This window comes from Pavona decussata, unplaced genomic scaffold (genome assembly GCF_977016875.1).
Source record: "Pavona decussata unplaced genomic scaffold, jaPavDecu1.1 SCAFFOLD_72, whole genome shotgun sequence".
Lineage (NCBI taxonomy): Eukaryota > Metazoa > Cnidaria > Anthozoa > Scleractinia > Agariciidae > Pavona > Pavona decussata.
Genome location: NW_028145491.1, coordinates 1380001 through 1395816, shown reverse-complemented (window position 1 = coordinate 1395816; position 15816 = coordinate 1380001). Strand labels below are relative to the sequence as shown.

Sequence of the window (15816 nt, the reverse complement as noted above, 5' to 3'; positions counted from 1 at the left end):
GTGATCAGTCGGTTGTTTCCGTAATTATGATTGACGGCAGTAAAATACACAAATCATTAGCTGGGGTTGAAGTTCAGAGTCCGTATGATATTGAAAGGCGCAGGAAGTGCAATTATGAATTACAGTGCGTTTAGAAGAATTGGATTTTCATTGATAAATTACAGACTAGTACTAAGTAATCAAGGATTAGGGAAGTTGATGATGTCATCCGCCCCTGCAAAATTTGCGGGGGGTGCCAGATACGCGTCCCAAGATCCATTCATTCATTCATTCATTGATTGTCCCATACAACTGATCTCGACTCCAAACGCATTTAAAAGTACGTTTTTCCTCCGTCGAACGTAATTACTATTAAGTTAGGGATAAAAAGGTTTACAGTGTGAACAGAGTAATTTGATACAGCTTCCGTTTTCAAAATAAACAAGAAAAAAAGAAAGTACGAAAATGAGCAACAAACGAATGAACAAGCGAATAAAATTTCCGAATTGGAGCGAGTATCCGTTTCTTTTGAAAACAGTCTTTCTTGTTAATTTTCGTTTCTGTTTCGTATGTTTCTTAAGGACGGCGCCTACTAATACCGAAGTATTTTTGCGCAGTTTATGACTATGCGGGTAAAGCAGATTTTAGCAAGGGCTATTGGAATTCAAAAAGAAATTTGGGGGTAACCACGCATTTTTCAGAGATAATTTAGCAACAATAATCCAAAAAAGCGGTAAAATACAAAGCAATGTATGGCGTTGTTTTCCAGATTGAAGCTTTACTATCTCTAAAAAATGCGTGGTTACCCCCAATTTTCCTTTTGGATACCAAGAGCATTTCCTAAGTTCTGCTTTTTCCGCATAGTTTTAAACCGCGCAAAAATATCCCTAGGCACCACCCATAGGAAACCCGAGTATCTCGAGGTGCGCAGAACGTATGCCTTGTAGCAAAAGTAGGCACCGTCCTTAAAGCCGGTAATTCCAGGAATAATTTGGCTTCTTCCGCAGTCCCACAAAAACAGTTTTCCAATTATAATAAAATAATTAAGTACAGGGATTTGTTGCGTTATTTCCGTATAAAACATTTTCCTGCGAAAGGTGTACCCGTTGATTCGATAAAAAAATGCCAGTAAGACTCAAAGGCGGTCCAGAACTGCCTGGAATGAAAACACTGACAAAAAAAATGTGCCTTAAAGTTTCTGACTGAGCTTCGCAGAAAGTGCAAGGATCATTTGGTCTGAAACCAATTTTTTGTTGTTGTAAAGTATTGATGTTAGTACTTTGTACTGCAAGGCCTTGACATGACGTTCAAGGGCAACACGGTGAGGCAAAATAGAAAAAAAATGCTTAATTGATCTGTGGAGAAGTTGAAATTCTTTTGCAATTTGTGGACAATATTTGGCGGCTGAGCTTTCTTTCCAACAAGAAGTGAATAATAATGTTTTGATTCTTTTCCATCACGTCGAAAACGTCTTCAATCACAAATAAAAGAGATGATAGAGAAGGTGGCTGGTAGGTATAGAATGGCGGAGACCGACCCATTGCAAAAAGTTAGTTTTTCTTGTTTTTGAAAATTTATAATAAGAGTCTTTATTGTCTAAGTCAAATAAAAAATAATGTGTATAAATAACTCCAGAATCAGTAATTTTTGTAAAAAACCGGGTTTTCTTGCTATCTATTCGTATTTCTTTTTCAATTCTTTTCTTTAGCGGTTTGAAGTCTCGCCGTGGTTTCAGTTTTGTTTATTTCGATTCGTTCAAGGTCGGACTGTACTAATTCTGTTTTCCATACCTGCCAACGGTTGGGTCATAAGCTCTGGTGTCAGCCGGGGCAAAAGGCAAGCAAAAGAAATGTAAAGTATGGGGAGAATTCAACAAAACATGGAAAGGTGTAGAAAACCAAAACGACTGAGGAAAGGAAAAGTACCGCTCATGGTGAGAAACAAAGAGTGAATAACTAAGGCAGAAATTGTATCTTGAGAAACTGGGCGTGAAAAGAATGTTGAAAGAGTCAGGACATTTTTATTGCATCTTTTCATTTTGATTTTGATCAGCACAACATCCTTTCTACTTGCACGGTGGCGGAGTGTAATATTGTAGTCCTTAACATGACGTTGCTATCTTGCTGACGTCGTAATAATGTATATCAAGTGGCCAAATTGTCCCGCGTTTGCAGTATTTTATAATTCCAGTATAAGATAATAGAGGGGTTGAGATAAGCATTTGATTCGTCTTTGGTTACTGCTTATCATTTTTGAGCCATGGGTGATCCATTGCTTCAGCCAGGCTGATCCTTTCATTTACTTTGTGTGTTAGCATTCTACTGATAAGGTGCTTAATCTAGGGAAAAAAACACAAGAGGAAGAAGAAAAAGCCAAAAAGGAAAGAAAGAAGAAAATAAATTAGAAATACATTAAAGTGGCGAAATGGCGTCGTCAGAGAAATCACCACAACATTTCCAATTCCAACAATTGATGACCAATGGCTACTCTAAACCCAGTCAGTTGTTCAAAATGGCCAGCTCACCATAAGCCAAGACAAATCATAAGTTACGTTTTCATTTCTCTCGATTAACAAGGTTGTTCACTGCAAAATTTAAGTTTCAATTTAAGATCTGACAGTGAAACGGAGAAAAATAAAACTTACTTTAGCCGAAATCTTAATTACGACTATAAATTATATCTTCGATCTTCGCTAGCCACACCCAAATACCACAGAGCACTAAAATCAGTGTTAAACCGCTTAGAACTTATAAATTTAGCGTGTGAGCAGCCTATCAAGGGGCTTAGCTGGCAACGACAATTAAGGAGACGGCAAGCGAAGCAAGCCGGTGGGAACAATGTTCTTACTGACGGCTTCGCGGTCCGCACATGAGACTCGAATAGGGTCTAGAAACGTTTCTGGTACCGATTATTTGTGAATAAAATTTAGGAATGCTGCCAATGTTACCTGAGGGGAGAGGGAAAAAGCTGTTGCGGGGTATTTCAGTTGACCGGAAGTTGTTTGCTTCAAAAGATTCTTTGGATCAGAGTCATCAAATGGGAAGCGGCCACAAACTATAGTATAGAGAACAACACCAAGACTCCAGACATCACTTGCCATTCCATCATACGGGATACCTGTAGGGCAAACCACACGTAAGTTAAAACGGATTTACACTGTCGCTTAATTTTCACCGGAGTAAATAAAGCGAAAGGTTATGTGTGAACGCTTTGAGTAAACAGTTAAAAATTTATGAGCCATGAAGTTTCTAAGAAAAGCACGCGAGTTCGGGAATTCATAGTTTAGAACAAATAGTTTGTGAATAGTTTGGCCGCGTAGAGAATGATTGAGAATGAAGACCTTTCGTTTATCTTCAGGTTACTATTATCATATCCCTCGTCCTCAATTTCTGGGAGTTGTTGCCCAAGTTCTAGTTCAGCAAGAAGAAGTTTTTCTTCTTCGCTAAAATTTGTTGTTCTGGCCCATTTGTTCAAAGAGCCAGTGGATAAATCGCTATCCAGCAGATATAATGTACTCCAACCAATATGACATTTTATCCGCTTGATGAAGTTATCCACTCTTTGAACAACTGGGGCCTTTGGTTTTAGATGTATCTGATAAAATGGCATGGCATATGCGATATGTGGCACATGGAGGAAAACAATAGAGCGACACTTGCTAAACCGCGATTTAGTCGTGGACTCCGTGAGCTTCGGCTCGTCCACGTTTTAATAATGCAATTTATACCAAGTTAAGACGTGGTTAATGAAGTACTCGTTTTACCGCGATTGAGCGTTAAACTAGGTCTAACCTTCGTTTAAATAATCGGCCCTAAGTTTTTAATTCTTCTATCTGAAGATCTGATATAAGAATTTGACGTATTTCACTTCCATATGTATCCTCATATAAACCAACCGTGATGAATTGTGGATGGAATCTGTTGCGAAACGAGTGTTGCTTTAAAAATAGTATGCGATTACGTTGGGATAATCGGGCAAGAGGGAGCATCATGATTTGCCATGGGATATATTCTAAAGAGACATTTCCTCGCCTCTTTTGAGCAGAAATTTAGAAAATTACATAGAACTAGAAACAACATTGGGAAAACTAGTATATGGTTCGTGTTTTCGCAATAGCTTCTTGTTGACCCAATTTTCTGTTCTAGTTTTTATCACGTAATGTGCCGTATTTATTCGATTAACCGCCCGCCCTCGAATAAGCGCCCACCCTACCAACAAAAAACAACAAAAAACAAAAAAATTTCTGTACAAGCCCAGCGGCACGAAGTAAGAGGAACTTCAGTTGTGTTCCAAAATTGGTTTTAGATACGGTAGTCGATGAACTTTCGTATTGTATATGGCCAAGAGATATGGCTTATTTATGTTAGCTTTTGCACTTTGTGTTGTCTCATTGAAGCGAAATAAACTTGTTATCCTTAGTTTTGTTATTCTCTAAAAATGTCTTTGCTTGCTGAAAATGTTGGGAAAATAATAAGTGCCCACCTTCGAATAAGCGTCCAACCTCGTGGGCCCAAAATCAAAGAAGCGCCCATGGCGGTTAATCGAATAAATTTGGTAAGTACCTTGCAGTATCTCAGGTGCCACGTAAGCGTACGAGCCACAGAACGTTGTACTTCTCGCTCTCTGGTCCTCCGTGCTTCCTACAAAACGAGCAAATCCAAAGTCGGTAACAACGGGCTGGTTATCTTCAGAGAGAAGAATATTTTCAAGCTTAAGGTCTCTGTGGGTCACTCCTGTAGGAAGAGAAAAATATTGGGCTATATTGAGATTTAGATTTTTACCATTGAACAACTGTATTTTGTATTGAAATTGTGTTGAGGTTCTTAGCTTCCATGCTAAACAATCAAAATCAAGGGAAAAATTTTCAGTAAACAGGTTGCCACTTACAAGCTTCTGCTTGAAAACAGAAATAGTTTCACCAAAATTTGTAAGCTATGTTTTTGCTTTGGAATGTTGAGCTGTACTCCATTACCGTGTTTCTCGCGTTTCCACGGTTATTGACACAATTCAGTGTTAATCGGACTTCGTGTTGTACAATTCAGTGGTAACCGAATCGTACTTGTAATTTCAAATCGAATTATTGGTTTGATTACTCCCTGAATTTTATTTACTCCACTCAGTCCTATTACCATTACTTATTATGTGGTCAGTGTAGGTGTGAAACTTCTCCTACTGTGCGCTATTTGGGATTGAAAATAATTATTACAGTAAACTATCAATCTCCCGATTTAACATTGGAAGTTATTCTAGGTCAGGGATAATTTCGACTTTCAAACACTTCCAGTCCAAATTGCCATTCGGCGAGAACTGCTTGGACTTGCATTGTCAAACATACAGGTTCAGGTAAACAAAAGGCTACACAAGTGCCGCTACTAAATCCGATGCACTCGGCGCCGTTAAACCGAAGAAAAACACAAATCCAGTTGGACCATGCCATTGGATGAAGACATTCATTTTCTTCAGCTTTTAATAGCCCAAAGACACTTGGGATGCTGACTCTGGAGATTAGCAACACGTGACATTTACAATAAATAAATAAATAAATAAATAAATAAATAAATAAATGAATGAATAAAAGCATGTTAAAAAAGGTAGGAGTTTTCTATAGTCGTTCCTTGCTTTCCAAAGGATTTTGTCGTGTACTTGTTGTCTTTCCTATCCTCAACAAAAAGCCTTCAGTTGAGTGATCCAATACAGCCCACAAGAAAATTCTTTGAGATACAAGGAACAATAACAGAAAACTTTCACTAATCTAAAGATGCTTTATTCAACCGGGCCCAGGAGAACAAGATGGTAACATTTTCATTTAATTCTTCCAGAGTTCAAACTGCTTAATTCCTTTTACACTTTCGGCAGTCAGTTTTGATGCAACTTTTAACGCACGTAACTGCAATTTTTCTAGCGGAAGTCTGCGAATTCAAATCACATGTATAAACCAGTGAAATATCTCAGTGAAATATCGCTGTGCGTTTTTTGAAAAATGCTGCAAATTTGCATCGAGTTTCATGTTCGAGACCACTACGAAATCGCGGCGATACTAATAAATCGCGCGGAAATAGCTGCTACTTTACACATGCAAGTTGAGCGCCACAAAAGTTACATTAAAATGTGCGACTAAAATTGCACACAAAAAAACGCACTTTGTCAACAGTTGTCGACTGGTTCCAGTTTGCTCCTGGCTTTAGTTACCTTGTTTATTCAAAAGATCATGTCGGATTTGTTTTAACGTTATGAGCATACCCTTTCTGTGACAGTGCAATACGCCGTCTATTATTGATCTGAAAATACCCCGAGCTTCGTCCTCTGGTAGTTTGATACGCTCTTGTAGCAGAGTAAGGAGATCTCCGTTTGGTGCCAGCTCCATTATTATATAGAACTGATGTTGTCCTTCTATTAAATCAAACACTCGGATCACGTTCTTGTGGTTTAACCATTTCAGTACCTCAATCTCCCTCTTCAAGAATCTGTCACTTTTTCCTGTGCGTCTCTTTTAAAACAAAACAATAAATATGTTAAGAAAAGAAACCGTTTCATAACAGGAACCTATAGGTTTATAAAAATCTTGCCCCAAAGCCCCTAAGCTAGCGAAGAAAATCATACACCTGCAATTAAGTGAGAGGGTCCAAACGTAATTTAAAGGCCTTTTAATCTTTCGCTCCGCTGTGTTTACGCATCCCGGCCGTCCTCCAACACCTTTCACAATCCTAACCTGGGGCCCGTTTCTCGAAAGTCCCGGTAACTAACCGGGCCTGATAAGTTTTTTTTTTTAATGTTTTCATAGAATTACAAGATTTTAAAATTTAGTATTCAAAGCTGATACTTCTGTTAAGAAACATTTATCACCGAAGACACTTATCGGGTCCGGTAAGTTACCGGGACTTCCGAGAAACGGGCCCCTGATTCCTCTTTGGCGTGGTGTAAGTGAATTAAGTTCCGTAGACAGACGAGGAGTCCTGTTTTTCCGACACAGATTTTAATACCTCAGTTACATGAACACGGCATATCTCACATTCCACCATTGTGTATTTATATTGTATAATTGTATGATACCCTTAAAATTTGTTGTAGTTCCATTCGCGCCCAAGTTTAAGCGATATCCATCATTTCAACATCCACTTTGCCCCATTGAATAAATGATACTAAACCACGACCGTTCAGTTTGTATAGGGGGGAAATTGGTCAGTGTGCGAGGAGGGAGGGGAGGGAGGGCGGTAGGGTCATGCATCTGAGCATAAGTCTAATGCCCCTTCACACCAAGGCTTAAGCTTAAACACGTTTCAAATTCTTTCCTTCATAAAAGCTGCTTTCGAATTTTTGTCGACTACAGATTTAGCACAGATGCATAAGTTAAAGTTTACTTGAACCCTATGTCGAAGCCAATGGTTCAGTTTTCTGTTACCAATTTTCATTTTGTTAATCCTGGTTTAATTAAACATGTTTTGTTGGTGTGAATGGGGCTTAAGTATAATAATATGTTTCTGAAGATGACGTCGATAGACAAAATGCACGATTAGAGGGACATAATTTATCAAACCTCACAGTTCAACCATACAATAATCATACCATCACTGAAGAAAAAAATCTGAAGAAGAGATTGTCTTAAATCCAAAGGTTTTAAAAAAAAACCTTTGAATTTATTTACGGGATGAAAAGATAATAAACACATTTGATTGGTTCAAGGATATTTGTCATAGAAAACTTTCAAGTCTGAGTGTCTTAAGAAAGTCAGTGTGAAAATAATTTTTTTTTTGTTTTTTTGTTTAGCAAACTTCTACTCAATAGTGGGTGTTACCATAGAATTCAAGAAAAAGAAAAACTAAACAGAAAATCAATCCTGACAATCAGTAAGACATGGCTCCAAAAAAGATGAAAAATTTACCTAGCTTGAATAACATTTCGCTGGTCATGAGGTTTGGTTGACAAGATAATTGTATTAGCTTGTGCTGCCAACTAACGCACCGGCCACTAGAACGACATTGCCAGACTCTTAAAATCGGGCGAACGATTTCGTTTTAAGGACTGAATACTGCATAGGACAAAACTGTGTTTGCAAGGGCATGCATGCGTTCACACACGCAACATTAAACAGGGATACAAGAAATGTTGATCCTCTCAACAAGATAACCTTGCCTTTTGCATAGTCCCGTCTTTACTCTTAAGTTTTTACCTCGACTTTGTTGACAATTTTCACAGCAACATCTTTTTTGTCGTTAACAGAGTAAGCTTTTTTCACATCAGCGTATGTTCCTTGGCCGATTGTTTCCCCGATGTAATACCCGTGGCTTTTCAGTAAAGTGTCTTGGTCTGGATCGCTATGGCTTTCATTTTCTCTATTAACTACAGGTTGCCAATGCACTATGAAATTATATATCCATTTAGAGATGTAGATGATGGGAACCACAATACAACCAATCAGAACAGAGAATACAGCATAGCCGAGCATGTCCAATGAGTTGCGCGCGCACTACACATCGTGCTAAACGCCTCTTACGTCAACGAGTACTGTGACGTAATAATGACTCTAACTAATAGTAATCGCAGATTATAGCGCGTCGACTTAGGCCCTTAGGCACCTAACTGGGTTGCATAAATCATGTTAAGATTATAGAAACCTGTAAGTATAGTTGCAAAAATTAGGGAACAATTTTCAACAGCCGTGTTATCTTAGAAACGTCCCAGGTGTTTAAAGGGCATCCTACCAAGGATGCCGCGGATATTTCAGAAAGAAAAGGATCTTACCTTGTCTTATACTTTTCGTTTTGTACTTTTCGCGGTGAAACCACGAGGACCGGTACGAAACGCACACGGGACGTCAAGATGCTATTGTGACGTTTTTATAATGAACGGTGAAAGAAAAGTTCCTCGGAGATGAGTGAGATGACCACACTGAAGAAACGTGTATGTTTTTTTAAAACCATATTTGACACCTTTTGATATTTATTCTTATAACAATCATATCCGATACACATCCTCTTTTCTCGATTTCTTGCTCTTAATAACATGCATGTGCAAAGAGGTAGGTTCTAAGTACGAAAAGCGGTTTTCTCCACACTGAGCAAGGGTTATATACCCGAAACGCGCGCGCACTCGCCTGTGTGTGTATGTGTTTTTTCAAAACATTATTAATGTCTATTTTTATATCAATCCCATCCGATATACAATCCTATCCGATATACAACCTCTTTTCTCGATTATTCGCGCTTAGGAACATGTACAGCGGTAGGCACTGGGTACGAGACGCGCTGGGCATGATGGACTGTCATATTCATAATGCTATTGTGACGCTGAAAAATGGCACCGATATACAACCTCTTTTCTCGATTTCTCGCGCTAAGGAACGCGCGCGCTGGGCATGATGGACAGTATTGAGACGACTCGATTAGGGAGCGTCTCCTTCGTTGACGCAAATATCTATTTGCGTCGACAACGGAGACGCTTCCTAATCGAGTCGTCCCAATACTGTCCATCACGCCCAGCGCGCGTGTTCCTTAGCGCAAAAAATCGAGAAAATATGTCGGTGCAAAATCGGACCGTCACAATAGCATAATGAATATGACAGTCCATCATGCCCAGCGCGTTTCGTACCCAGTGCCTACCGCCGTAAATGTTCAGCGGCAGCAGCCTACCGCTGTAAATGTTCCTAAGCGCAAGTAATCGAGAAAAGAGGTTGTATATCGGATAGGATTGTATATCGGATGGGATTGATATAAAAATAGATATTAATAATGTTTTGAAAAAACACACATACACACACACACGCGCGCGCGCGCGCGTTTCGGGTATATAACCCTTGCTCAGTGTGGAGAAAACCGCTTTTTGTACTAAGAATCTACCTCTGTGCACATGCATGTTACTAAGCGCGAGAAATCGAGAAAAGGTTGTATATCAGATATGATTGATATAAAAATAAATATCAAAAAGTGCAAAAATGGTTTAAAAAAACACAGTGTTCGGAGACAATAAGCTAATGTTTTGCAACTATACTTACAGGTTCCTGTAATCTTAACATGATTAATGCAACCCAGTAGGGTGCCTAAGGGCCTAAGTCGACGCACTATAATGTTCGATTACTACTAGTTTTATAACAATCCCATTTGATATACAATCCTATCCGATATACAACCTCTTTTCTCGATTACTTGCGCTTAGGAACATTTACAGCGGTAGGCTGTTGCCGCTAAATATTTACAGCGGTAGGCACTGGGTACGAAACGCGCTGGGCATGATGGACTGTCATATTCATTATGCTATTGTGACGGTCCGATTTTGCACCGACATATTTTCTCGATTTTTTGCGCTAAGAAACACGCGCGCTGGGCATGATGGACAGTATTGGGACGATTCGATTAGGGAGCGTCTCCTTCGTTGACGCAAATATCTATTTTTATAACAATCACATCCGATATACAATCCTATCCAGTGCCTACAGCGGTAGGCACTGGGTACGAAACGCGCTGGGCATGATGGACTGTCATATTCATTATGCTATTGTGACGGTGCGATTTTGCACCGACATATTTTCTCGATTTTTTGCGCTAAGGAACACGCGCGCTGGGCGTGATGGACAGTATTGGGACGACTCGATTAGGAAGCGTCTCCTTTCTTCGACGCAACAAAAATTTAGAAAATAATTTGTTTAATGGCTGCGGGCAATGTTCTAAAATTAATGTGGCGCAATAATAGGGAGATTCAGGATCACGTTTATCTCGAACAGCAAAATGACCACGCGACCACGATTATCCTACGTCTGCCGCTCGCTGCTTTTGATCGTTTGCATGTGACGTCATGGCGGCCAAGTTGGTGGACAGGAACAAAAAGATTTTTCTCCTCTGGGAGTTAACTGCCATTTTTATACGAATTATGTGAACAATTGTTTTTTTGTTTTGTCCACCAACATGGCGGCAATGCAAACCACCTATACTTCTAGCGTACTCAAAGGAACGCCTAATCTATAATACCAATTGCGTTCGACGTTAGGAGAGTACAGTCCTAAATTGGTGTATGGCGAAAAATTTTTAGTTTGCATTTGGACGTACATTCGCTCGATGCTTAAGCTTGCTATTTGAAAGACACTTCAAAACTGCTCGTGCGAGAGAAAGCAACACACTCAATCAAATCATTAAAATATTTAGTCATGTTAGTCGAGTATACACTCCACTGAAGGCTTTGATAAACGATTTCTTTGAAACGTGTTCAGTTGATTCTGTCGATTGGTGTCATGTCATTGAACCGGGAGCCTGTTTTCGTTTACACGGGGTTGCCTACAATAGTAATCTAACGTATCAATAGACCCTATCCCGCCCATTCCACAGCACAGCATGTCGAACGTACTCTTTTAATCTGCTATTACTCCTGGCATAATACTATAATCTCTATAATACTAATATAACCTTGAGGAAATCTCGCTCATATACAATGTTTTTAGGCGTATCCACAGGGATACATTTGAGATTAATAGCTCAACTTAAATCTTTCTGTACATTAGACTATGAAGAGATACCTAGGCCAGTAACTCAACAATGCGTGCGGATTTGTAAAGTCCTAACAACTTTAGTAATAAGTAAGAGTCGATGGCCCGTAAAATGTAAACGATTTACCGTTTAATACATGCATCATTAGAGAGGTTAAGCATCACGTTTACGGCAAACGGCAAACGGCAGAAATGATCACGTGACCATGTTTATCCTTCATTTGCCGCTCGCTGTTTTCAGTTTCTCAGAAAAATTGAGTGTTTTTGATTTAGAATTAAAGGCCCGAATTATCTTGTACTATTTTCATCTACGTGCTCATCTTATCAAGAAAACATAAGCGCGAATCTCACGTTTGCCGTTTGCCGTAAACGTGGTGCTTAATCTCTCTATTGACTGTGAAACGCCGATCGTCGCAGTTAAACGGCGTAAAGTGTCTTTGAGATTGACAATGTGATTTGGTTCACAAGAATGACTTAAAGCCATGTAAATTTTCCGCAGAATTCCGAGTAGCCCAGCACGGCAAAAGAAACTGCTGTGGCGAGTCCGCGAGTGTCCCTGAAGATACATTTTTTCATGGGCCGTGAAACCGTGACAATTTTCAGGGGAGTGCCCGGGTCTTACAAGCAGCGACGGTAGTCTGATAATAGGGAGCTTAAGCAACGACGACCGCGACGACAACGACAACGCCGCAAAACAATAGGTTTAATGAGCAAACGCAATCGCTCTGCACGTGCGTTTTTCATTTTGGTACATTTCATCTTTGTCGTCCTCTGCAAAACAACAACGTGAAATGACCACATTCAAGGTTTTGTGGAGAACGTGAACGCACGGCGGTGAATTTTTCATTTTCTTTCTTAACTTGTACGCCACTCCTATCAGTTTGGTTCCTGGTTAGTTCGCCATTCTTGTAAAAGTTAAGCGAGTTGAAATAATCACGAAGTAACGCAAATGAAATAAAGTGATATTTCCAGGTGACGTTTTCGTTTCCGTTGCCGTCGTCGCTGCTTAAGCTCCCTAATAACGCGGCCAAGACATCCGACTTGTCAACCCGGTGGTATAGGTGTGGAATTAGTCTCCCTCGCAGCCGTTCTTAGTGTCGTCACGTCACTAAGAACGGCTGCGAGGGAGACTAGTATGGTACGGTTTAAATAGGAATCACATTCAAGGAGGTTGGAAAAACTGGAAAGCGACATTAGACGAGTCATAACTTTTTGAGTGTTATGAATGGTTTGTAAAAGGCGGCCGAAAAAGGTTTGTTGTGGAAGTGAACAGTAGGCCATTTTCATGATGGCGTCATTTTACTACAACTATCGCAATTCATTTCGTTTTCCTTTTCAAATTTTGTTATCCCAGTGGACAGCAAAGAACAATAGCTCTAATTAGCAATTTAGCATGAGAAAACAAAAACGAGAAGGATTCTGGTAGTTGTAGTAAAATGACGCCATAGTGAAAATGTCCTATTACTATTCATTCGCAGTTGTGGGTCGGGAGAAATAGCCTTTAGTTCAGTAACCAAAAGCAATAATTTAGTTTCGGAATAGAAAACAAGGACGTTTATTGTCGGCTAAAGTTAAGCTCAACTCTCTACTTTTCCCCAATCCTCAATTGAACTACCGCGTCTCACGCAACGCGCTGTGATTGGTGCCAGCGGAGGGCCTTTTCAAAAGTATGGAAATAACGGCGTCCTTTGAAGGATTAAGGCCACAATTCTCAGTTTCTCTAATGAAACCTAAAATAACGTTGAACTGAACGGTCAAGAAATTAAGGCTAAAATAGGTCACTCAAATAACGTGTGTTCCGTGGTACCAATCACTGCGGTTGTACGATTACATCACAGAGAAAGCAGCCTTTGCATTTTTTCGTCAAGCAGGTTAGATCTTTTTACATTTTTTTAGATTTTTTACTGAGATTTTTTCGTCAAACAGATTTAATCCGCTTCTTGAAAATGGAGACAGTGCCAGAAGATCTCACAAAACTGTTTAACTTTGACCAGATCACAGGAATCATACACATGAAATGGTGTGGAAGTGAGAACCAGCCGATTACCGCCTGTATCACCAATGTAGCGTGGAGCGAGCCAAATCGTTTTTAACCTATAATCCTGCAAACGACGATAGTAAAGAATTGGTAAATTGAGACTAAATTGGTCATATGTGGGCGTTCCTAATAAGTCGCTTTGTTATTACAATAGACAGGCTGTAGTGCTTTTTCTGGAATTCGCTCCAAGTTTCTTGCATTGGAAGAAGGGGCAGAAATGTCGTACGGTGTACCAATACGTACTGCAAATTTAACAATATTCAATTTTGCGGATGTAGGTTACACAATCTCAATATCACACCTACTTGACAGGAACTTGAGTTTTTACATATTCTGTTCACGTCACTTTAAAAGGTAAAATGATCATTTTCATTTAATATAGCACCCAAAAGCTTTATTTTCCGTTTCTAAGTGAAGTTGGGTCGTATCATGTTAGCATCATTTTGCACCAGCATTATTTTGCACTATTCACGTCGATTTACCGTAAGTTACACAAATATGACGTTTGCCGAAAACGTGGCCCTAACTCCCACTCTAATAACATTTTCTGAGACCTTCTTTTCGCAACTGCTCAGCTGCGCACATGACTGCAAGGATATTTAATCTATTAAATTTCTAATCCGTAGAACGACATTTCATACATTTTCACTCATTTAGCGTAGGAAATCTCACAGTTTCCATCCTGTTGCTTGGAAACGAGATTAGTCCCAAGAGAGTATGCTGCCTATTCTTCTGAGGCGTTGCTGATTTTATTAGCAAGCGTTGACGCCATTTTTGCATTTAGACGTATATGGTAGACACATGTTAGAACTGGAGCGCTTCTTTTAGTTTTCCCGACATTTTTCGGTCTAATAGTCAACGAATTTGCAACTGAGCTTGTTTGTAAAGGACGATTGGAGACCGTTACATCGAATACCAATTTTCAATCATTATCCGCTGCACAGTAAATAACACTCGCAGGCTATTTTAAATTTTTGTTTCCCCTCGTGTCTCCAGACAGAAAAATGGCGGCCTCTTCATCTGAGGAGGACACTGACGATACGCTTCCTAAGTACGGATGGAGGGTGCATCTAGATAACACATTTTCACACAAGCCTCAGCCATGTTATCTTCCTCGGTGGAGCCAAATACCAAGGCTAATAGGACTAGGATGGAGGTAATTTTGCCCTGCTGAACAGTTGTTTATCGTTTATTTTTCGTGAAGTGGACCAGTCAAAATACTGGCCGGTTGAACACATGTTTTTTACGCTTGATTTCAGATTTATGAAGTATGCTTCAAGAGAAAGGAAAAATGGAAGAGTGCCGTTTATCGACCCATTTGCCACAAATCCCTGTCGACAGGTTTACGGTAAGTCTTCAGTTCAAAAATTTTTTTAAGCTTACCTTTTTACACGCCGAGGGGATATGATAAGCTTATGTTAAACATTACTCTCTTAGCAGTTTTAATCGTTACCCACTCGTAAAGTCTTATTTAATAAAATTTTTACTATGTTTAGTGTTAACCCAGACATGATTGTGGCATTTCTATCGCCGATGGCTTGTAAAAAGTATCGATCTTAAATCCCAGATTATCTGTTTACAATTTCGCTGAAAACAACGCCGTCGCATTCGGAAGTACGACAGTCAAAGCTTTTGAAATGAAATATCACATTCTTGTTTTATTTGAAAGATTTGTCAACACTCGCGCGTTTATTTTATCGGCCAGTCTGCCAAATGGAGAATTCAAAGTCAAGGATTTCTTGTCAATTTCTTATTCATATTAGATTATAATTAAACTTAATGTAATCAAAAATGGGAGATTTTAAGTTCGAATCCAGATATGGCTACCGAGGAGTCTGTACGTTGTATTTATGTTTGTGTTTAAGCCAACTCTGCTGGGTTGATGCCAAAGAAAGGTTGTTTCCTTTTTCTGTGAACTTAGCTTTGGTATATCACCTGTAGTAATAATAAGCATAACAGGTAAGCTTTCACCATCCGACAGGTGAGATAAGTGTGATATTTACTGACAGGTGAAAAATAATTCACATATATTTTTTTTTCAAATTCTCTGGCATGACTTTGCCCCTTACAAAATACTATCCAAGAGTGTAAATCAATGTATTCTTCTTGTCTTTTTTTTGTTGTTGCCTTTTCTATTACATCCAGCTTTTCAAGTACAATTAGTTTCTTTGATTATGTTAGCAGACAATAAATTGTTTTCGAGACTAAATAAATTAAAGTTATTTATTTTGCTTCCTATGGCTGTACCTCTGAAAAACAAAAAAAGTATTCAAAAGTAAAGCGAGTCAATTTAATTTTGTTGTTTTGGAAATGCAAGTATGTTGATGTT

General features: G+C 39.2%; 2 protein-coding genes across 2 annotated transcripts in view; one reads left to right on the top strand and one right to left on the bottom strand.

Moving 5' to 3' along the window:
• Positions 1-1977: 1977 nt before the first annotated feature.
• On the bottom strand, positions 1978-8488 carry LOC146476869 (testis-specific serine/threonine-protein kinase 3-like). Its single transcript, XM_085113839.1, has 5 exons — positions 8147-8488; positions 6220-6466; positions 4542-4712; positions 2927-3096; positions 1978-2317 (listed from the first exon to the last, which is right to left on the bottom strand). Exons 1-5 carry the CDS (start codon positions 8420-8422, stop codon positions 2216-2218), a joined length of 966 nt encoding a protein of 321 aa, XP_084969965.1. The 5' UTR covers positions 8423-8488; the 3' UTR covers positions 1978-2215.
• A 5783-nt stretch (positions 8489-14271) lies between these two features.
• LOC146476868 (non-lysosomal glucosylceramidase-like) overlaps positions 14272-15816 on the top strand; it is a 20943-nt gene continuing 19398 nt past the window's right edge. Inside the window, exons 1-2 of the mRNA XM_085113992.1 lie at positions 14272-14643; positions 14747-14835. Coding sequence (XP_084970118.1) covers positions 14492-14643; positions 14747-14835 — 241 coding nt within the window. The 5' untranslated portion in view covers positions 14272-14491. The remainder of the gene's footprint in view (positions 14644-14746; positions 14836-15816) is intronic.